The sequence below is a fragment of the Oppia nitens genome, unplaced genomic scaffold, assembly GCF_028296485.1.
Source record: "Oppia nitens isolate AA-2021 unplaced genomic scaffold, nextdenovo-longstitch-racon4-pilon3 scaffold2_pilon_pilon_pilon, whole genome shotgun sequence".
In the NCBI taxonomy this organism is placed as follows: Eukaryota; Metazoa; Arthropoda; class Arachnida; order Sarcoptiformes; family Oppiidae; genus Oppia; species Oppia nitens.
Window position 1 is genome coordinate 6,300,829 of NW_026533210.1, and position 25,433 is coordinate 6,326,261.

The 25,433-nt window shown below is 21.9% G+C and overlaps 2 protein-coding genes across 4 annotated transcripts; one reads left to right on the top strand and one right to left on the bottom strand.

The window, feature by feature from the left end:
• Nucleotides 1–582: 582 nt before the first annotated feature.
• On the top strand, nucleotides 583–3,520 carry LOC128955904 (uncharacterized). Its single transcript, XM_054301583.1, has 4 exons — nucleotides 583–821; nucleotides 2,475–2,643; nucleotides 2,764–2,898; nucleotides 3,008–3,520. The coding sequence occupies exons 1-4, from the start codon at nucleotides 583–585 to the stop codon at nucleotides 3,518–3,520; spliced, it is 1,056 nt and encodes a 351-aa protein (XP_054157558.1).
• A 1,695-nt stretch (nucleotides 3,521–5,215) lies between these two features.
• On the bottom strand, nucleotides 5,216–9,438 carry LOC128956239 (N-acetylgalactosamine kinase-like). 3 transcript variants are annotated; one of them, XM_054301931.1, is made up of 4 exons: nucleotides 9,391–9,438; nucleotides 7,191–7,837; nucleotides 6,668–7,114; nucleotides 5,216–5,740 (listed from the first exon to the last, which is right to left on the bottom strand). In XM_054301931.1, the coding sequence occupies exons 2-4, from the start codon at nucleotides 7,708–7,710 to the stop codon at nucleotides 5,319–5,321; spliced, it is 1,389 nt and encodes a 462-aa protein (XP_054157906.1). In that variant the 5' UTR covers nucleotides 7,711–7,837; nucleotides 9,391–9,438; the 3' UTR covers nucleotides 5,216–5,318. The 3 variants fall into 3 exon arrangements, with proteins under 3 accessions (XP_054157906.1, XP_054157905.1, XP_054157904.1); XM_054301930.1 differs by lacking the exon at nucleotides 9,391–9,438 and adding an exon at nucleotides 7,892–7,984; XM_054301929.1 differs by lacking the exon at nucleotides 9,391–9,438 and having other exon boundaries at nucleotides 7,191–7,984.
• Nucleotides 9,439–25,433: the final 15,995 nt, after the last annotated feature.

Sequence of the window (25,433 nt, forward strand, 5' to 3'; positions counted from 1 at the left end):
ATTACATCTGTTTGAATGAGTTTTTGCATCACTTTTTTTTCTCAGAGATCTACTTATATATACTGTATATAGAGTATAGTATATATCATATCTTAACATTGATTTTTATACAGTATATATATAATATCAAATGTTACACTTTATTTATTTTTATTTTTATTTGTGTTTATTAGACATTTCCACAAATTGTTGATGAAAAAAATATTTATTAGTTTAAAGTTTTTTATTGAGAGATTTATAAATTTCCCAATAATTGAATAATAATAATAATAAAGTAATAATACCATTACTAATAATATCGAATGATATTATTTTTACTGTAAATAATAATAAAAAATGTAAAACACATCAACTGATTAATTGTTATATTTTTTTATGTTTATTGTATTATTATATCAATTGAAACCTAAATTTGTTGTTTAATTCATATTAGTTTAACTTTTCAAACAGTGTTTTCTATTTGAAAATTTATAATTTCTATTTGTTGTGCAAAATATATACAATTTTTAGACAATAATACAATATTAAAGAATAGTGACAATGAAATTAAATTATAATATATTTTTAATATTATTATTATTAATGATTCAACTGATATGCCATTCCTCTGGTGATGATTGGAAAAAGTTGAAGAAAAAGTTGATTGCTTTAACATTATTGCATAGTCTTAGAGTAAAAAATATAGTGCCACTACCGGTGCCATTACCACTACCGGTGATCATCAGAAAGGTGTCGACACCCATTATATTGCCGGCCAAAAGGGTACCATTTTTGGTGCCCAAACCGGTGCCTTACTATCAGATAATACCTAATTTTGTTCCGTAAGTATCAATAATATGTAATTTTAGAGTAATGTATTACTTATATAAATATAATTACATTTTCTATGCTATTACCGTATATTAATTAAAATTGATTGGTTTGAGTATTATTTAAATATTGTTAATAGATCTTAAAAACCGTTATATAAATTTTTATTTTTAGTAATATTATCTTTTAAAAATGCTATTACACTAGAATTTAAAAACTTTATATCCATTATAACGATAATTGTTGTTTTTGTTTATGATATTTATTATTTATATATATCATACAAAACTAGAATGACCTCAAAAACTGTTATATAAAATAATAGCAAAAGTGGTCATAAATATAATTGTGTAATAATAATAATATTGTTAGCAATTTGTGTTCATATTTTATTGCCAATTAATTTTATAATTACGAGTTTAGTCAATGATTTAAACTGACAATAAAGGCGTTTGTTTTTAATTTTTATGCATAATATTTATATAATATTACAATAAATATAAGATATGGCTTCTAAAAATAGTAACAATTAATAATATAAATGTATAAAATATATTTTAAAAATATAATGTAAAATAGTTAAATCTATAATACTTGGTTTTTATGTTAGCATAAAAAATATAATCGATAGTATTATATATCCATATAAATAAATAGAAAATATTAAAAAAATAAAATTAAAAATAATTTAGATAGCAAAATGTTATTATAAAAAATAAAATTAAATATTTCTATAATAAGATACTAAACAGTTATATTTTTAATTTTGATAAAAATAATATTTTAATTATAATACAGATTTAAGTTTTAATTATGTGATAAAAATAAAATCATATATTTTTTAATCTAAATCTTAATCATTATATTATTGAAAATTTTAATTAAATTAAACCTATTATACTTTTTATGTCAAAAAAATAAAATCTGTTTATATTAATAATGTTTAAAATATTAATAGTGATATAAGAATGATGTAAAAACGATTTATATTTAAAATTATTTATTATTTATTAAAATTTTTATATAATTATTAAAACGGATCTAAAAGTGTACTTTATTTTTTATACTAATGTTTATTTAATTCAACTTATTTTTTTAAATCTAAATATTTTAAATTACTTTACTATGAATTACAAAAAATTGGTGTTTTTATATTAGTAGTGTTTGCCTAATAATATTATAGTAGTCATCACAAGTGGAAATAGGGTTCAAGTTTTGGGAAAACAGGTCAAACATGTGATGTGTATTTAATTATAACATTTTGTATGTCGCGTATTGTTAAGATATTTTCATTTAATGCTACTATTAATAAATATATACTGTATTTATATATTAATAAAAAAATGACATCAAACCCAACCTATAAGTTTAATCACTAAATTTTTAATAACATATTATTAAATATATCCAAAAATGCGTGATTATTGTCAAAAGTGCATAATTTTAATTATCTCTTATTTATGATACAATAAAACTTTTGTTATATATAGTATACTGTATATATATATATATCAAGTTCACTGACTCTAAAAGTTATAACTAAGTCATAAGTTTTTAAAATTTATTATAAATTATTTATTTATATAATTAATTCGTATAAATTTTTCTGTTATTTAATTTTTTTTATAAATTTAAACATATTTTAATTGACTAATAAAATACAGGTTAGGATCTAATGACAAAGGATCTTATATTAAATCCGAGTCTAACATCAACTCACAGAAAACAATTATGGGAACCGATGGCCAGGATTTGTGGCCCGAGTCGAGTACTAACGAGGAATATATGGATCCGGATTACGAACTAATAAGCAAAGAGTTGATGACATTGATGGCCAACGATGAAAGAAATCGACAACAATTACAGAAACAAATACTTGAAAAACAAATACATCAACAAAAACAACAATTACAACAACAATATCAACAACAAAACCTTAATAAAAATATACAGATAAACCAGGAGAAGCACCGGCACCTATTGCCACATCAATCGCATGATTATCATATAATACAACAGTCTTTAGCAAACATCAACAATAATAACAACAACAATAAATACTCATTGAATAACATTAAAGATTTTATAGTAAATATACCCCTATAAAATAATTGACAAACTATATATATATATATATATATATATATATATAATCTATTAAAATGTTTTTTCCTTAATTATTATTATTTGATTATAGAAAGAAAAATCTGGTTTAAATTCATTACCATTGAATGACTACCGGGAGTACAAGCCATGGAAAGGGAGATTCAATTATAAGAAACAACCATTAGTTGGTGTTATGGAAGATATGCATGAATTGAACGCTTTTTATAATACATTGAATGCATTGGACAATGAGGACGACCTACTGATGCTATCTTCTCAGCCAAAAACTAAACCACAGGAACAGAGTTTATCAATGAAAATATTGCCATCGCTTAACAACTTTAATATAAATAACCGTAATGTCAGTCAAAATAGACATTTTTTGAACAGTTTGCCAATAATGATGCCGACCAATGAACCACTGGTACCGGTGGCTATACCCGTACCGTTCACACCCAAAGTTACTCCAAAACCACATAATAATAGTAACCACTTGAGTAGTAATCCAGGAGATGATAATGTTTTAGTAAAACGTGTAAAAGTAGGTGAAATACGACTGAAACCCAAACAAATAAGATCACTATTACCTCCCACTCCCAGATAATTGTTAATTTTAATATTTATATAAAGAGTATTAAAAATAATTTTTTTAAATATAAATATTAAGTTTATAATCTAATATGTGATATAAAATTAATTGATATGAATCTTATTTTAGACTATATTATAAAGTATAATATTTTTGAAATATATATATCATATTTATTTTTTATGTATTAATGTGAACTCTTTTGGTGACTTATTATACGAGTTATTAAATGGTATATTATTATTATTATTATTAACATAATTGAAGTATTATTTTGTATATTTATAAATATATTTATAAAATAAACTTTTTTTTGAAAAAAATGTGTTTTATAATTTTATATAATCATATAATGTAGCAGTCATATACTGTAAATAATTCAAAATTAATTTTTTTTAAATAAATTTTCTATTTATTAAATTAGATTACATTTTGATGTTATAATAGACAAAACTAACAATGAATATCCTTTTATGCAATTAATTGAATTCTATGTTATAATTAAATAGTTTTTATTTTTGTATTTTCTATTAGTTTTATTATTGAATTAAATGTTTTGTTTCTAAACCTAATTATATGTTAAAATATTTGCTAACATTGATATCCACAATAATTTATTACCGGTAATTATAAATAAATAATAATTCATATTTTAATATTACGCTTTTAATAAGTATATTATAATTAAATACACAATTTATATTACAAGTATTATTAATTTCAATATAAAAAATAGTTAAAATCTTTGTTTTATTTAAATAAAAAGTAAACCAATTTAAAAATTAAAAAATAATTTATTGCAAAAAATCAGAAATAAATACATTAATATGTGATTACAAATATTTAAAATAAATATATAATAAATTATATAATAAAATTATTAATATCTAATATATCTAAGAAATCAGTTTTTCAATAAATAAATATCAAATTTCACTATAATTTTAATTGCAAATCTAAACTCAATAATAATATAATGAACTAGTATTTTAACACAAATTATTTTTTTGTAATCAAATGTAACAATTGACATAATAAATCTCACAATTTTGTTTGTTTGTGTATTTAAATTGATATTGCATTAAAAATTTCATTAAAAGTTATACAAAATAAAAACCAATTACAATTGTATTATTTTTCAAATGTAATTTTGGATATTTGGCATCAATTGGTTACAATTTATAATTGTATTATACTTATAGGATAGACATTGTTTGACTAAATATTCAACATTTTATTTCTATATTAATAAAATTTAGGCATTTATTGATTGACATTTTTAAAATGTGATGCATTAATGTTTTTTTTGGAGAATTAATGAAAACAAATAATAGATAAAAAGCAACAAAAAATATATAATGACTTTTTAGATGTATTGAGACGTTTAAAATATATCATTATTGTAATAATAACTAAAATATTATATAAACTTTTATTTTGGGTGTAAATTAAAAGTAGAAAAAATAGAAATATAATTCAAACAAATGATATCATAAAATAAAAATATTTTAAATTTTAAAATAAAATCAATGATTTAGACTATATTGCAACTGAATATATATAATAATATAATAAATCTTTTTCAATGACTATTATGAAAAAGGTTAGGTCCATAAAAAAATTTATTATTGAGTTTTTAAAAAAATTAAAATTAGTGATAAAATGATTTGGAAATTTGTTTTTCTATAAATTATATAAACGACTATAAACCGTAATCAGTGCTTATTTATAATAATAATTAATTATTGGAAAATTAATTATTAAATAAATCGCTGAAAAGATATGGTTTAAAAAAACTAAAAAAAAAACAAAATTAAAATAATTTGTATATAACAGCTCCACTGGAGGGCCCACTCTTACAGTTAAATTTCGAGTGTTTACTCATCATTGACTCAAACTCTGTTGACTTTTCTACTGGGACTAGACTAACGATACAACCGCCCCAACCGGCACCGGTTAGTCGTGAACCGATGGCACCATAGGACAGGGCGTGAGTGACCAGTTTATCGAGCGCCGGATGCGAGCACTCGTAGAGATCGCGACAGCTTCGGTGCGATTCGTTCATTAGTTGACCCAAACGGTGAGTGTCGGCACTGGTCTCACACTCTTTGCGGTATTCATGTACCCGAGCGGCCTCTTCGTAGACATGCAGTGCTCTTTGGTATAGTTTGAATGAATCGATCGGTTCGGACACACGAGACAAAAACACTCTGTCCAGCTCTTCCTCATCGATACCTATCCAACCAAATAGAAAAATATAAGTATTTAATTAATTTATAGATATATTATAAAAGAATAAATTAAATTTTGTGTTTATTTTATAGTATATCTAACTTTTTTTTAATAAAAAATTTGTTGAATGCAATAAATAGCTAATTGGAAAAATCGTCAATCAGTTGTATACTGTTTAATCTCAGGATTACAGGAAAAAATCAAAACCATTGAAAAAAAGTAAAATAAAAACTAATATATTTTATATAATTGAACAGACAATAAAAATCATCAATGATAGTGACCTAAATTTAAGATATACTGTAAACATCCTATTGATATATATATATATTGCTATTTGAAGTTATAAATTTACTATAATAAATTAACTTTAATTTGATACAAATAAGTCTAAAAGTTATCTAATAGTTAATGAATTAATAAAATATAAATAAACTTATATTATAACGACTAAACTAAAATGTTAATAATAATAATTATCATTATTATCATTATTAAATTTTATTTTATTAGATGCGAAATCATTGGGACATACTATCCTAATCTACCTGTTCCCATGAACCATAGTAATGTAGTACTAAATTAATAGTGTCTGTTATGACATACATGACTATACAATATTATTAATAATAACATGACTAAACAAATATAATACTAATTATTGTTATTTAATAACTATAATCAGTACACACATCACTAGTTAAATATAAAAAATACAAAATCAAATCCATAGATCACTGGTTTGTAAAGACGTCATAAAATAAAAATTATTTTTTTTATGTTTTTATAAATATATATATATTTCGCAAATATATTTCTGGAAACACTTGATTTCATTTAAAAACACAAAGTTTACAAAATATAAACATAAAACTAATTAATAAATTAAAAAACCAAAACAAAACATATGTCAAAACAATGAACACATACCTAAAATTGTCACTAAATCTGACTTAGAGTACGACTCCTTATTCATATCAAAGATCTCTTTAAGTTTATCACCCATTTGACTGAGCGGTATAGCACTGGCCTGTTGTACAACCCAGAGCTGATCACCCAATCTATAGCCCGATATATTAAGTTTTTTGGCGATCACAGCAGCGGCCAGTCGTGTTTCAGCTACTCTAGTATTATAGTAAGCGGTCGCTGCCTTATTCATGGATACGCCACAATGTGATATATAAAAGTTGACACCAGTCGGCAACTGTACGTTGACGGCCGTCAGCTCCGGTATGAACTCGATATACTTGGCACTGCCCTCTTGAGCCAATATGGCAATCGCCTGATCCATTCCACCGGAGTCGGTGCCAATATATCGTTCAGATTTAATGCACAATTGAGTGATTTCTAGCTTATTGATGGGTACTGACAACAAATCTATAGATAAAAAAGTAAAAAAAACAGTAAATTAGATATAAAACATTTGAATAATCAATTAATTATATATATTAACTGGTTTTTTGGTGAAACGCCATAATTGTGGCGAAAGCTGAGGCGCACACCATCGCCGACGAACTGGACAATCCTGAACCGGGTGGTATCGTGCCGTGAACGGCAACATTTAGGCCGAGCGGTGGCTGGCCATTACAGAATCGGTCGACAACTCCACGATAGCCGCACTGGAAATAGTGGTACCATTGAGGCGGTTGTACAAACTCCAGGTTTGTCGGATCCAATGTTATGTCGCCGTACTCGTTGGCCTCCAAATTGGTTAGCTCAATGTTGGGCGTATTGTTCACCGATACGGCCATTATGATGTCCTGTTTGAGGGCCATCGGAAACACTGAATAGCCCACGTAGTCGATGTGTTCACCAATAATGTTGACCCGACCGGGCACTCGCACCAAAAACATCGGTTTCGATTCAAACTTGTCATTATAACGCTTAATGAGACGCTCGACCCGTTCCGAGTGTCTCAGCTCATCGGGTATGATAACTACCGGCACATTCTCAGGAGTCAACAGATACGGCATGTTGTGGGGATGGGTGTATGTGTGGGTCAGTGGTTCAAACAGTTTGAATCAAACTATCTTACTTTATAAATGTGAAGATTAATTGTCCAAATTTGCCTACAAGTGTTGCACCGGTAGATTCAAAACACTGTATAATAAATAATTATAAATTATTTAATAAGTATTTTATACAATTTTTTACTTTATCTAGTTTTAGAGATCCAATTAAGTTTTTAAAAGCACTAATATGTATAAAATAAAATAAAAACTTTATATATTTATCTAATCAGTTGCTATAATTTTCCACTAAAATATAATAAATCATTTGATATATTATTCACAATATATTATTGAATAATTTGATTTATAAATTTGATATTTTAATGGTATATATATTGCAATTAATATATCAATATTATAAAGTATAATTTAAACCCATATATGTATCATATTATGATGTCATTCATGATATGTACCGGTATATTGTTTCGGGAGGGAATTGATTTGCTAAATAAGAGGACAGGCAGTTAGATAGAGAGGGGGGGGGGAATAACTAAAACAAACGTATAGTTATTATTACATGTGTGTGTGTGTGTGGGTATGTGTATAAATGGTATGTTAGGTGTCGTACGGCGCGATTCTTACATATCATTCAAATTAATAAAAATGCAAATTAACTCTTAATAACATTACATTAATACAAAACATTATATACATAGTAACCTTGATAACTTTCCAAAATATTATATACTGTATGTTATTCATGGCTATAAGGAATGGGCTCCAGAATTATTAGATGAGAAATCACGTGTAAAACAGTAGAAAAAAATAATCTTTAATTTTATTAGTTTTTTCAAAATTAAGTCTATAATTATCTCATAACATGACATCTCTCTCTCTCTCTCTCTCTCTCTCTCTCTCTCTCTCTCTCTCTCTCTCTCTCTTTACTCTAATTAGTGATAATTTATTGTCGACACTAAAGTATTTGTAAACTATTTAATATATTTTTAAACTATGAGTTAAAAAAATCAAATGATTTTGCATTTGTAAATAACAATTGCTTAATGACTACAAAAAATGTTTGATATAATCTAATAACAAATAGTCATTAAAATAATAATACATTTGTACTAAATTGTATATTATTCTTAACAATACAATACTAATACTAAATTATCAATATTTTTCATCAATTTCTTGATAATTTATGTATGAATTGTTTATAGTTATATATCATATATATATAAATTTAAATATCATAAATACAGTAAATCATATTATTATATATAAAGTTTACATAAACAACACGTTTAAACAATTAAAAAGATAATAAATATATGCAGTATATGATATTATTAATATTTATAATCTAATATAAATATTAAATCTAAATTAAACATTTATAAAATTTATATAATTTTTTTTAAATAAGAACAATTATCAAGGTGTATTTTTACAAATGATAAAATAACAATATATAATATTATAATTATAATATATCAAAATAAAATTGAAATATATATATGTGATAAATGCTTAAAAATTGTTAATAGCTAAATTTGTCATTTATTAACCTCACTAATAAAAAACCAATCAATAATTATTTATATATATATATATAGTATATGTCAATATAATTATGATAATTATTATTAATTAACTAATAAATAACATCAATATTTAAAAAATCAATTAATTTACCTGTATGATATATTTTTTAGAATATGATAGTATATATTGTAAAAATTAATGTAATGTAGTATAAATTCATACACTTTTTAAATTATAGATAATATTTGATAAATTTCAAAAAAATTATAATTTAATGATAAACTCCAAGAATATTATTATATGAAAATTGTTTTAAATAATGATTTTTCATTACAGACACATTAAACACACATTAATACAGTATATTCACACATAAAATAATAATATCATAATATTAAACACATTAAACATTACTAATCAATATATCACCGAAAAAAGCATACAGTCATTGGCTGTTAGTGTGATATACAGTAGTAATACATCGCAAGTATACTATATATCGTTTTATATAATTTTATTTAAAAAAAATAAAATCATATCAAATAAAACTTTTTATTTCTCTCGAAATACAAATAAAATTATTGTTTAATTATACGCTATTATATCATATATACAAAAACAGTTTGATATTATGATATTATAATGATTGCAACACAAGTGGCCGTCAATTTTCATATACACACACATACACAGAGACTAGAATTCGGAACCGAAGCATATTTCAGGAACCGAACCGAACCGGAACCGGTCGGAGCAAAAAAAACCAGAAACCGAACCGTAGTTATGTCACATACTTTAAAAATATGTCAATTTTTTATTAAAATACTAGTTAACCCGCGAAATATGTATAATTTAATAACACCCTTATATTGAATAGTAATCTGGATATAAAAATGTTTCGATTTGTCTGATTTTATAACTATACTGTTCTATAATTTTAATGTCTGTCCAATTGGTTTTCAATTTGATTCAAGCATAAGAATATTGGTTCTGTAATTATAATAAGTGTAAATTAATGTTATAATAGTAACGAGATTTTAATAATTTATATAATGTTTTATCATAATTATAATATAAAGTAATAACAAAATAACAAAAACATTTAATTAATTAGAAATTGTATTTTACAACTGAAACCATATCGAAAACCGGAATCGAAATTTAGGAATTGAACCGAAATTGTCTGATAGGAACCAAAACCGTTACGGTTCCGGATTTTGACGGTTCCCGCTTAGGTTCCGATCTCTAACACAGACAACACACATGTGAGCCAACCTTTCAATGGATTCAAAATAGTGTTACATTTTTTTCATACACTTATGTACTCTCCATAAGCTCCCTGTTCAACATATTTCCTAAAAATTATTGTCCAAAAGACTATTTATGAATATTTTTATTGGGTATAAATAATTAGCATAACTATAAAATATGTATTATGAAAATTATATTAATAATTAATCAATATAATATGTGTTTGTTAAATTTTATCTACAATTATAATAACAATAGTCAACCTACAAATAATTGGTAACATTGTGTTTGTGTGTATGTTATATGTTTAAGTGTCAAACAGTGAGCGCCTGTATGTATAATATTTGATTGCTTGTGACGACCAACAGCGCCACCACCACTACTACTACTATTACTACTACTACTGATGACATTTACGTTTAACAACAATACTGTAGTATTGTATACATACAAACACAGAATATTCTGTATATATAAGTGAATGTTTGATATATGTTTCGGTTTATATCTATATAAAAAAAGTATTCATGAATTGGATCTAAAAATAAAATGCATTTTTAATAGAGAGTTAAGTAGACAGAGAGTAGTGTAACAATAAATAATATTATATAGTATTATACAGTATATATGTTTGTATGTTTGGCGCCTCAATGGAGAGATACTCTTATAGATAGAAATATTTTGTTTTTATTGTATAAAATTTATTTTGGTATTTAATAAAATATATATATATAAATATATATTTAATAGTCTTAGAAAAAATGCTTAGTTTATAAATAAAAAAAGTGTTTTTTTTGTACAGTATTTTGATATCTAAAGTAAATTATGCTTTAAATAAATAACAAATAAAAGATTATTTGTATGTCATTAAAGGATAGTAGTATTGAGTTAATTGAAAGGTTTATTTCCATTTAATATATATTGTATAAATAAATTTATACAATACAAACATTAATAAACTATATTATTGTGTAATAAAGTGGGCCTATCTTGATATTGATTTTTTTGTCTACATATACCATGTTATTCAATATAAAATGCATTCATTAAACTAACAAAATAAATAACAAATATAATTATTATTTGAGTTATGATAAATTACTTTAATACTCATATTTAATAATTTTCAATTTTATTTATTTAAAGGTATTTTATATAATAATAATAATAATAAACTTTAATAATAAAATATATTTTTTAAAATAACTAATATTTTGCTCACATATCATATACTATAATATTAATGCTTCAATAATACTAAATAGAAGTTAAATGAAAAATAAATATATAAATATTTTACTGTGTATTTGCTATTTATTATATTAATATTATTATTTATCAAAAAATATAATTTACTAAAAATATATAAATTTTCAAAGCAATTCATAGAAATTTATATTAATAATTAATATGATATATTGAATATGATTTTATTTAATTTATTATCTGTGTAGCATTCATTAAATTTAAAATAAATTTTATTATATCAAATTTACAGTAAGTAGCTTTATATAATTACTGTATATAGTTATATAAAACTTTTATTTATCATTTAATAATAATTGATAACAAATGATACTGATATTTGATAAACTTTAATAAAGAAATTAATTATTTATATAAATAATTATATTAAATAATATACATCATAACTACAGTATAATATCTTATTAAATAATAAAATATGAGAAATATGAGTTATAAAAAATTGTATTGATATTATATATAACAAAACTAGTATTATTATCTGCAATTTAATTGAAAAATTAAATAAAACCAATTATAAGAAAATAATTGGACACAACTCCGGCCACATAAAGATAAAACTCATAGTTATTCATTGGAAACAAATTATAACAATAAAAACCAATGTCTGGTCCACTTAAACGCTCAATAAATAACAATAATTTCAATTGTTTTCTAAGGGGTAACTTATGTCTAGCAGTATATGAATACATTAATTTGTAGGGTTTATGGGCATTGTTGGTGACCCAGGTGCACATCAAGTTGAGCATCGACACCACACCAATCAATAGTGCAAATATAAAGGCTACTGGCAATCGGACCATAGGTATAGTGTCCTCGGCATAGGTTATGTGTAGTAACGTTTCAATGGCTGGCGTACCGAAATAGTAGACTACAAATATAATAAATTTATTATTATTGTTGACATCGACCGTAAACTTTGTCAGATAGTTGTGATCAGCCATTGTTTTCTCTAATAATGCAAAGTTTGGTTTTTTCAAGATATAGTCTAATAAATTGTAAACTTCTCTAAACTTAAACTTAAGATAAGCGGCCACAACGTAAAACACTATTACAGATACCGGTGTCATAGCATAGAACTGTGCCGTCCATACTATGTTGCATAGTGTCCAAAACATGCAACTCGATAGTGTAAATCCCGATTGTGGGTCCCGATAGGCAACCACTGTGGCCCACATCATGAAACCATTGGTTAATATGAAAAGAAACCAAAATGTTTGTGCCATAAAGTATTTAATCATTATATTCATTCGTAATGTAAATTTTTCATTATTCGTATGATTTAATGGTAGTATTACTTGTTTGTGTTTTAGTTGATACATGAGCTCAGCAGCTGGTATTGTATGATGAAACTCCTTGTATTGAACCACTACGCTAATGAATAGTACTACAAATGCCGATATGGCGCCTATTGTGGCAAACAGTGATCCATTGCCTAATATATACAATGGATCACTCATCCAGGCCCTCATGTATTGTTTATTGAAGAGTGCCGATAGACTAAATCGTATGCCCACTAAAAATAAGATAATTTTTGATAAGATTAGCACTACCTGCCGGTGCACACATTTCTTATTATTCATGTAATCTTCATAATCATAGGCACCTATTAAGTATCGGGTCATAAATTTTTCAAACAATGGTATTGTATTCAAGTTATGGCTATTATCGCACACAAATTTTTTATATTTTGTACTAAAAATTGAAATCCATCTAAATAGCAAATTAAACATTTTTTATATTTAACTTTTTAAAATAAATTTTATAAAATCATATTTTATTTGTCTACACTCCTATTTATATTAGTTTAATTTATCACAATAATTGCAAATAATTTCACAATAATGTCAAAAAACTTAATACAATATAATTTAACATTAATTATATTATCAATAAAATAATATTACGACATCCTTGTATTAAATTTTTAATGCTTTTCGTAATAAATACAAATCAATAATTAAATTATATTGTATTTAACTTTAGTAATGATATAAATATAATAAATGCTTTGTTGTCTATGTGATGTAATTATAGAGAAATATTTCGATAAAACTATTTAAAAAACTAAAAAAATTATAACTATTTAATTTAAACAAAAAATTAACTTAATTATGATTTTATTTTAACTAAATAAAGTAAATTGTTAGTAATTTATAAACATTGGTTTTAATTGAATTATTAACAATTAGTCATATGTATAATAAACAAAACAAATTATATGTTATTAAAATTAAATCTAATAGTTAACGCAAAAAATATTAATAATTTACAAAAAATAGATATAGTAATTCATATATGAAGTTTCTATTAATATTTTATTATATCAAATATATAGTAAATAACTTTATATAATTACTGTATTTAGTTATATTAAACTTTTATTTATCATTTAATAATAATTGATAACAAATGATACTGATATTTGATAAACTTTAATAAACAAATTAATTATTTATATAAATAATTATATTAAATACTGTACATCATAACTACTGTAAATACTGTATAATATTTTATTAAATAATAAAATATAAGAAAGACAAGGTATAAAAAATTGTATTGATATTATTCATAATAAATTATTTGCAATTTAATTGAAAAATTAAATAAAACCAATTATAAGAAAATAATTGGACGCAACTCCGGCCACATAAAGATAAAACTCATAGTTATTCATTGGAAACAAATTATAACAATAGAAACCAATGTCTGGTCCACTTAAACGCTCAATAAATAACAATATTTTCAATTGTTTTCTAAGGGGTAACTTATGTCTGGCAGTATATGAATACATTAATTTGTAGGGTTTATGGGCATTGTTGGTAACCCAGGTGCACATCAAATTTAGCATCGACACCACACCAATCAATAGTGCAAATATAAGAGCTACTGGCAATCGGGCCATAGGTATAGTGTCCTCGGCATAGGTTATGTGTAGTAAAGCTTCAATGGCTGGCGTACCGAAATAATAGACTAAAAATATAAAAAATTTATTATCTTTGTTGATACCGACTGTCAACTTTGTCATATAGTTGTGATCAGCCATTGTTTTCTCTAATAATGCAAAGTTTGGTTTTTTCAAATTATAGTCTAATAAATTGTAAACTTCTCTAAACTTAAACTTAAGATAAGCGGCCATAATGTAAAACACTATTACAGATACCGGTGTCATAGCATAGAACTGTGCCGTCCATACTATGTTGCATAGTGTCCAAAACATGCAACTCGGTAGTGTGAATCCCGATTGTGGGTCCCGATAGGCAACCACTGTGGCCCACATCATGAAACCATTGGTTAATATGAAAAGCAACCAAAATGTTTGTGCCATAAAGTATTTAATCAATATATTAATTCGTAATGTAAATTTTTCATTATTCATATGATTTAATGGTAGTATTAGTTGTTTGTGTTTTAGTTGATACATGAGCTCAGCAGCTGGTATTGTATGATGAAACTCCATGTATTGAACCACTACGCTAATGAATAGCACTACAAATGCCGATATGGCGCTTATTATGGCAAACAGTGATTCATTGCCTAATATATACAATGGATCACTCATCCAGGCCCTCATGTATTGTTTATTGAAGAGTGCCGATAGACTAAATCGTATGCCCACTAAAAATAAGATAATTTTTGATAAGATTAGCACTACCTGCCGGTGCACACATTTCCTATTAATCATGTAATCATCATAATCATGGGCAACTACTAAGTACCGGGTCATAAATTTTTCAAACAATGGTATTGTATTCAAGTTATGGCTATTATCGCACACAAATTTTTTATATTTTGTACTCAAAATTGAAATCCATCTAAATAGCAAATTAAACATTTTTTATATTTAACTTTTTAAAAATAAATTTTATAAAATCATATTTTATTTGTCTACACTCCTATTTATATTAGTTTAATTTATTACAATAATTGCAAATAATTACACAATAATGTTAAGAAACTTAATACAATATAATTTAACATTAATTATATTATCAATAAAATAATTATAATTTTTCATAAATATTAATATTACGACATCATTTGTACTAAATTTTTAATGCTTTTCGCAATCAATACAAATCAATAATTATATTATATTGTATTTAACTTTAGTTATGATATAAATATAATAAATGCTTTGTTGTCTATGTGACGTAATTAGAGAGAAATTTTCTAGAAATATTTCGATAAAACTATTTAAAATACTAAAAAATTATAACTATTTAATTTAAACAAAAAATTAACTTAATTATGATTTTATTTTAACTAAATAAAGTAAATTGTTAGTAATTTATAAACATTGGTTTTAATTGAATTATTAACAATTAGTCATATGTATAATAAACAAAACAAATTATATGTTATTAAAATTAAATCTAATAGTTAATGCAAAAAATATTAATAAGTTACAAAAAAAATAGATATATCATATATCATATATAAAGTTTCTATTAATATTTTTATATAAATTTTTGTTTAGCATATTATATGTTCATGTTTATTGCCAATTATCTTTTAGATATAATTGCTAGGTTAATGTTTGATTTTGAAATCATATATGATTTAGTACTATTCACTGTTATATTACAAAAAATTCAAGAAAATTAATGATTGTTTTTAAATATTTAAATATTGACATTTATTTATAATTAAATATATAATGAACTAAATAGTTTCAAGTTCAATAATTTTAATAAAATAAAGTTTTATTAGCATTTGATAATATATTTAATAATAATTATGATCTTTATTTATTTCACATACTTTTATGAAATACAAATATTCACATAATTAAAATACAATAAATATTTGACAATAAAATTTCTACGTTTACTTAATGAATCTATATATAAAAAATTTAATCTTTCACAATAAAATTAATTAAAATTAAAATTATTCATTTGCATACAAATATATTTTGTCACTTTTTTCTGAATTTTTTCAAATTGTGTTTAATTATATACTAATCATAGGTTACAATATTCAATAATAGGTATAATATAAGTTTGATATGCTTCTAAAATTATATTACAATTAGCTTTTTTATAAATATTTTTTAAAATTGCAAATTTTATTAATACATTTGTTGTATATATAGTTTATGCGTATGTTAAAACTAAAGTTTTTATCATAAAATATACCTACATTTTTGTTATTATCTATATTTTTAATTTTAATAGAATTAATATAATAATCATTTATTTGATTAGATTTAATTGAAATTTGCATAAACTCACATTTACTAATATTTAATTGTAATTGATTTTTAACATAAAAATTTGAAATACAATTTAAATCAGATTTTATTGTTGTATATTAACTTTATTATAAATTTATAACTTTTGTTATTTTATGAGATAAGTTAATAAACTAAATGATAAATTGAAAATTAAAATAATTAATATATAATCTTATAAGTTAACTAAATTGTATAAATTATACATTAAATTCTGAGTATTTGGTTTGTTAAACTGTAAAATAATTATGATTTATATTATTTAAATAATATGCTTATAATACGGTATAGTAATTATATTAAATATTAATTAATTTAACAAATAACGATATATTGTATAGGTTTTAATTAGTTTCTAAATATATATTTTATAGTTTTATTACAATTTTTTCTATCTATAATGTAGTATTTATGTGCCCAAACAAATATTAATATAGACATGTCAAGTACGTACAGGTGCTTATTATCACTAAAACTAATAATAAAATTGGCACTTGAACTTTAACTTAATTTTTTCAAAAATCATTTATTTAGTTTTTTTGTCTAACGCTTTAGATCTGAGAAAATCAATTGTTTAACAATTACTTTAAATGTAAATCTATTGGCGATTCACATGAATTCATAATTATAACAATTGAATATTTTGTTGATTCAATAAAAAAAATAATTGATTTATGGATGACATAACTTAGTTTTATTATTACTATAAAAAATAATAATAATAAGTAGATTACACTAAATTTAACTATACAAAAAAATCTATTTTTTAGTTACTAAATAAATATTAATTAAGTAATAAAAAAAAGTTTAATTATTATATCAATAAAAGAATGAAATCTTATATTAAAGCTATAAATAAATGAATATTTATTTTTTAAATATACATTTTGATAAATATGCTAACAATAGTAACATAACAACAAAGTGGCACATCATCGCATCAAAAATAAATATTATTTAATGAGATTTCGGGCAAAAATGGTGTTAAAAACCAGTGCTTTTTTTGAGTACACAATAACCATACATAACCTTCAGGTGAGTGAAGGGAAGTATAGTTATTATATATTTGGCAAAAAAAACTAGAGATAAATAGATAGTTATCTGGTTTTTTGTGTACATCTCTTATATATTAATATATAAAAAAAACTAATGTTTGAAGAGTTGTTCCTGAAGTTCAAGTTCATGTGTTGTTTTTTGAGTCCCAATATAAATGTATTTTATTTATAATATATCAAAAAATACTGTGTGTGTTATTTTAGGTGCCAATGTTTTGGTGGTTTAGTTGTTTTTTAAAGGGAGAAACAGTTGATTTTTGGACACCACTGTTGAGAGATATAACGGTGTTTTAGTTTTTCACAAAAAAACTATCCATCGGTTTGTTTTTTGATTGTGTGTTGTCTTTACAATACATATGAGGAGATGGTCTGTAATAACGGAGCAATTATTGTACTGACGATCAGTGCATTGATTAAAGGTATGGATTTGTTTAAATTATTAATTAGTAATTTATATTTATATATATATAATTTTTAACTATTTCCAATATTTTATTGATTAAATTGTTAGTCATATCATGTGATGTGATTCCTCAGCCGCCAGCATCGGCACCGGCACTGCCCAACATCCCTGGCCTGTCATCCATTGTAGACGATCTGATGAAAGTCGTTGAAAAGGCTAAATCACGTTGGGATGCACTACAAAATAACTACAATTCAGGAGGGTATGCATATATATATATATACATTTTGTTTAAAAAGACAATATTTTGTGAAATATTATTTTTTTAAAGACTATCGATAGGTAACCTACTGTTCCCAAACCGAAAGAGAGGTCCGTCCCGTTCCGATGCCATCAAAAAGATTATGTATGTCTAATCAATTAAATTTTAAACTAATTTGATAAAAAAATTTCATACTAACAATCTTTTTATTTTTTAATTAAAAAAATTTTTGTTTAAATTTGATACAAAAAACAACAAAATAAGTTTTTCTCAGTGTTATAGATAATTAGTTTAATATTTATCTTTTCTGAATTTAAAAAAATGAATTTTCATATATAATATAAACAATTTTTTAATTATATTATTATATTTATATTTAGTTTTAAAATAACAAATAATTATAATTTTTGTTTGTTTATTAAATTACTTTAAACATTTTTTATATTTTATATTATTTATGTAAATTGTAGATAAACGTGAATTATATTAATAATCTATTTTACATTACTAAATAATTACTTTAAAAAATCTATATCGAAATAGTACCTCTTTATCTTTAATAAACATTTATAATACAATACAATATTAAAATGTTTTATTGTATTTCTATTTATTATCCAAAAAAATATTAAATCATATTTATAATCTGTTTATATGCATACATTATTATTTTTTATACCTCAAAGCAATTAATTTATTAAACATACTAAACAACAACTAAAACATAATGATTATAATGTTTTAATATTAGACTAACTGTTACTACATTTGTTTTGTTGACCTCTAATAACTGGTTTCTATAAATAGCATTAATAGCAATTGTTAAATTGTTAAATAAAAAAATTAAAACTATATGAATAACAATTATTAATACAATAATTATATAAAGTAATACAAGTTATATAAATAACTTATTTATTTATTGTTTGATATGCTATTCAACTAAAAAAATAGAATTTAATTATACTGTTATTATTATCTAATAATAATTGTTATATAAAATAAAAACTTGATTGATTATTCAATCATATTCATATTAGCTATACATATAAAATTTCAAGTAAGTTATTAATTTTATATGTTTGAGTTCAATTGATTATAACATATATGGTAATCAAAAATTAACATTTAGATAAAAAATATAATAAAAAGTAAATACTATAGTAATAAAATACTGTATAATCAGTGAATTACTATATTTTTATAATTAACAAATATTTCAATCAAAAAATAAAATTTTAATTAATTTATAATTATATAATTTTAGTACACTTTATTTAAGTTATACTAAACTTAATAAATAGTATAAACAGATTAATATAGAGATTCATATTTCAATTTGCATCAATAAATTTATAATCATAGTAAACAATTTTTAATTTATTTTAGTTATTTAACTAATTGGATTTGTTTTAAATATGTTTTTATGTTTTATTAAATATATATTTTAATTTTAATATCCGGATTTGTTAAATTATAAAATTTTTAATTTTACAATTATTTCAATAGAGAAATCTTAAAGTAATAATCAAATTATTTCAATATATAATATCTGGATAATCTTATAAATTAAAATTTTTTATTCTTTAATACTAATAATTAAGGAAATATATTCATATAATAAATTATTATGAGTTAATATTAAATAAATATCAATTCAATGATAATTTTATTTTTATTAGTATTTTGTTTATTTATTTAACATTAATTATTTAAAAATCAATATAATATTAAACATAAACTTAAGTTCATTATTGAAATACAGTAGTTATTTATATGTGACATTAATATCATTGTTTATTTGTATTATTATTAAAATTATAACCTATAATACACTTCTAATATTATTTATTAAAACATTAAAAAAAATTAATTAAAATTTTTAAAAAACTTATATCACTTGCAGTGGTGGCCAAACAAATCCCTTTCAGGCACTACTCGATAATGAAATGAATTCATTGTAAGTTAAAAATTTTATATATCCTTAATCTTATAACACTATTAACATTAATAATTATCTATAATTATTATTATTATTCAAAATGATTGTTAGTATATATCCACTGCCGTATCAATTTCAAAATGAACAGCCCGTACGCCGAAGCAGTCAACTAAACCCGATTCAGTTACCCGTACCTACCAGTGAAGGAAATTCCGTTTTTGTGCCCAAAAATCCGGTGCCATCAATGAAACTCATACACAGACCGGCCAGTCCGGTATCCAACTGTTTGTACGGCAAATCGGGAACTCTATGTCAAGATTTGTCAACCTATCCCGTGGCCAACAACAACGGTAATGCCAAGGACTGGGACGACCTGTTATCCAATATTCAGTTAACTGAATATTAATTTAAGTGCATTACTACTTATAATTGCCATATTTTTTATAATAAATTATAAACTATTATTTATAAGCTTAAAAATTTAAATATATTTTTTATATTAAAATTTTTATTTATCATTTTAATTTATATAATGAAAGAAAAATATTTTATTAAATGTAAAAACAATGCATAATTTATATATATTATAGGATTTATTATCATACATACATATTTAAATATATCAAATAAGTGTTTCAATGTTTTATGTTTGTGATGTGTTATATGTTTTTTTATATAAATATTATATATGCATAAATGTTCATAAATATATATTTAATAATATTATATTATATGTTTGAAAGATATTTATATATTATTCATTTAATAGAAATTTTTATATTTTATAAGTAATACAAAGTATAATATAAATCTGATTATAAATTATAAAAATATAGATTAATTATGCTTATTATCAATAGTAGTGTTTATTATTGATTATTAGGCATGTTTTGTATTTTTATTAATTAATAATAATAATTAAAACAAATTTTAATTTTAAAACGAATTATTTTGTTGTGTAAAACTAAAAATTTTAAAAACATTTATTACAAGAAAAAGATTAATGATATATTAATTAATTTTTTTTAAAAATTATATAGAAAAATAATAAAATATTTTATATATTATATAAAATATAAAATAAAACATTATAATTAATAAATCTATATCAGTATAACAACAATAATAAAACGTTTGATTTTATTGTATTAAAACCCGATTTTATAGATAAATTTTACTGTAATTTTTTTATCGATGAAAAATAATAGTACGTATTTGTGTGAATATTATTTATTTTTTTATTGTTATTAAAATTTGAATTATTATTTTTCTTTGTTAGCAATTGTTAATAACAACAACAATAATATTATTAACTTCCGCATAGTCTATAATATAGGATCATAATTATTGACAAAGAGTAGTCTCTCTCTCTCTTTCTATCTCTCTCTCTCTCTCTCTCTCTCTCTCTCTCTCTCAGCTCTCTTAACTCTCTTCCGGATCATCACTACTACTTCAACACAAAACAAAAACATTATTATTAATAATAAATACAATTAAACAATATTAATAATATATGTGGTCCATAATAAATAATATTTTAAATGATTTTAATCAATGACAATCCATGTCATTACTATATCAACATGTCTTTCATCAATAATTTTAAATGAAAATATTTATTACTATTATTATTATTATTATAAGGTTATTATTTAAATTTTAAAGACTTAATTTTTAATTTTAAAAAATTGTTTATGGTTAGTTTTCATATACAATATTTTTGTTGTTTAAATAAATTACATAAATTATCATTCAAATGAGTTATATAATGGACATATGATATATATATATATATATTGATTGTTTGTCATTATAATCTTTATATGCTAACCATTTATATTGATTTTAAAGCTAATATTACAATTTTCTTACACATAATAGTATATTAATATATCGTGATTATTGTATATTTAAATAATAAAAATTTAACAGATTTTGTGGAAAATTTTTGTGTGAAAATATTATTTTCAATAAATGAAATCAATACACGAAATAATCGACAAATTATAAGTCAATTATTTAATTATTATTTGTAAATATACTAAAAACATTGGATAACTAAAAACTTTTTTAGTGTACTTATCAATGTGTATAATCTTTTTAACATAATAAATGGGTCATCCCTTTTTGCTGCTAAAAACGCTAGAGGGATAGCACTGGTTAGCTATAATGCCTGTCCCGCATCTGTACGTACGTTCAAATCATATACTATTATGCAATAACTTGATCCCCAACTTTGTTAGTCTACATTATCATCCCTTTTTTTATATAACCATAATGTCTGTTATGTTGTGTGTGAATATCCTGAACCCATGTATTTTTATGAAAAAATAATAAATAATGCGTTGAAAATTTCTTTGCAAATACATTTAGCAATAGTTAAACAACTTTTTTTTATGTGTGTGTATATCCCCATTGAGATTTGAATTTGAATTTGTTTTAAAATCTCTAAGCAATGCAAACCTAACCTAATATTTAGGCCACATATCTATCAGTTTTTTCAAAGACAAGTTTTTCATATATGGTTTTTCTAGTTTTATAAACAAACATATGGTTGACTTAGAGTTAATACAGTATTTTTTACTATACAAATAGTATTTTTAAAAAGTTTTCATTATTAAAAAATTTATTGAAATATTTTGTCTATTGTTTTATAATAATTTTTTTTAAATATAATAAATAACATATTTGTTTATTAATTTATAATGTCATCTAACAAATAATTGGTAAGTTATTTAGTTTTATATTTTTAGTAAATTTGTTATTTATTAATATTACTCGTATTTATTTAAAATATATGTAATGTTCAAATACATTATAATTATTGTGGCTATTAGTTTATTAGATAACATTTATTTTAAAACTTGTCTATTTATTTGTATTTTTACTATTTTATTTTTTTATATAATTTTAAAATGAAAACTATAATAATTTTTCTGAATTAAACACAATTTATTTTTTTCTATAGTCTTATTTTATCAATAAATTACTAATAGTTATTGTAAAAATAAAATATTTAATTTGAAGATGAAATAAATATAATATAAATTATTTATTAGATTTAATTTTATTATTAATTTAAAATAACATTGTTTTAAGACTAAATGAATGTAAAACAATACTAACACTTTAATAACAATTTACTTTATTATTATCATTTTTAAATTAATTTATTAACATTTTATAATTATAATAGATCTTTATAAACAAATTATCTTAATTTTTATTTTTAAAAATTATATCAAAAAATATTTATGAATAATAAAATATAAAGTAAAACGTTTTTGTTGATTACATTAAAAATTTAGATATATTAATTTGTGTATGTGAAAAATAATTTTAAATTTTCTAATTTATTTTTTAAAAAATATATATTGCTGATACAATATATAAAAAATTTTATTTTTCTAAGTTTTTTACATTATTTTATAATTATTTAATTTTAATTATGTAAATATATTCTATTGCATATTGTAGATCATTGTATAAATAAATATTATTTAATTTTAAGCAAAAATACGAATAAGAGTATACATAAATTAAAATATTAATATTTTTATAATTAATTAGAAAAATAATTATGTAATAATATACGTAAATATATTAATATAAACAGTTTATAAATATTAAAATATTAGTCGCAATTCATTAGAGTTTTCGCAACATATATGCAATAATCATAAACATAGGAAACATTTAAAAATTTTGCATCATTTTAATTATACAATATATAATCATTATATTATTATAATAAGGAATTACTTTTAATACTAAATAAGTGTATTAAACATAATAGTAATAATAATAATTATAATAAAAAAATTATCTTAATATTTAAACATTTAATTGATTCATATAATGTAATTGACTTAAATTGAAAGTGAAATTCAAAATGCAATAAATATTTCAATATCATTTATTTTCAAATAACTGTACCCCTTAATACATGTTTAATAATAAATAGGTCAACACATTTATGTTTGTTTATACAATTATGTATATTTTATATTATAGAGTAACTATAGATAAATAAATGCAATCTTATTATATTAATTTAAAAACTAACATAATTTATTATATTTTATTAATTCAAAAAAATAATGTTTAGTATTCAGATTTTAATTAGTCAATAAATTATTTTAATAAAACCGATGATGAATATTTTATTTAATTAAAACATTTTCAATTGCAATTAATTAATTAGTTTACCATTGCATTGAATAATTAGAAAAAATCAATTAGATTTCAAACTATAAAATTTAAATCTATTAACATAACTACTTATCTATTTAATAGATAAATACGATTTGAATTTATATGTGATTTATTAGTCAATTAAATATTTTTAAAAATTATTATTATTGCTTTACATTGTTTATATTTTAAATTAAAACATTTATTATTGACATCATAAACACCTACTATAATTTTTTTTAAATCAATTACGGTAATTATATTTTTTGTTTTGAATACAGCACCTAGTACAGTAATAATGATTATACTAAACAATTTTAATTTGAAAATAATTAGAAATATTATAATTACATTATTAATCAAATAATGTAAGTTTTCTATATAATTTTAATGATATAATTTTTAATTTGCCCATTATATATAATACAAATCTAATAAATTTAATAAATTATTAGATAATAAAATACCATTTTTTAAATATACATAAATTTATTTTTAATAATTTAAATTAATATAAAAATAATTTATTTAATATATTGATTAGTTGAAGTGACGTACAATAAAATAAATATGTTATATAA

Coding starts and splice junctions, on each gene's coding strand:
- LOC128955904 (XM_054301583.1), top strand. CDS start 583: ATGATTCAACTGATATGCCATTCCTCTGGTGATGATTGGAAAAAGTTG. Junction 2,644..2,763: donor AAGAGTTGATGACATTGATG/GCCAACGATGAA, acceptor AAAAATATACAG/ATAAACCAGGAGAAGCACCG. Junction 2,899..3,007: donor ATAACATTAAAGATTTTATA/GTAAATATACCC, acceptor ATTTGATTATAG/AAAGAAAAATCTGGTTTAAA.
- LOC128956239 (XM_054301931.1), bottom strand. CDS start 7,710: ATGCCGTATCTGTTGACTCCTGAGAATGTGCCGGTAGTTATCATACCC. Junction 7,115..7,190: donor GGCGTTTCACCAAAAAACCA/GTTAATATATAT, acceptor TTTTATCTATAG/ATTTGTTGTCAGTACCCATC. Junction 5,741..6,667: donor AGATTTAGTGACAATTTTAG/GTATGTGTTCAT, acceptor TTGGTTGGATAG/GTATCGATGAGGAAGAGCTG.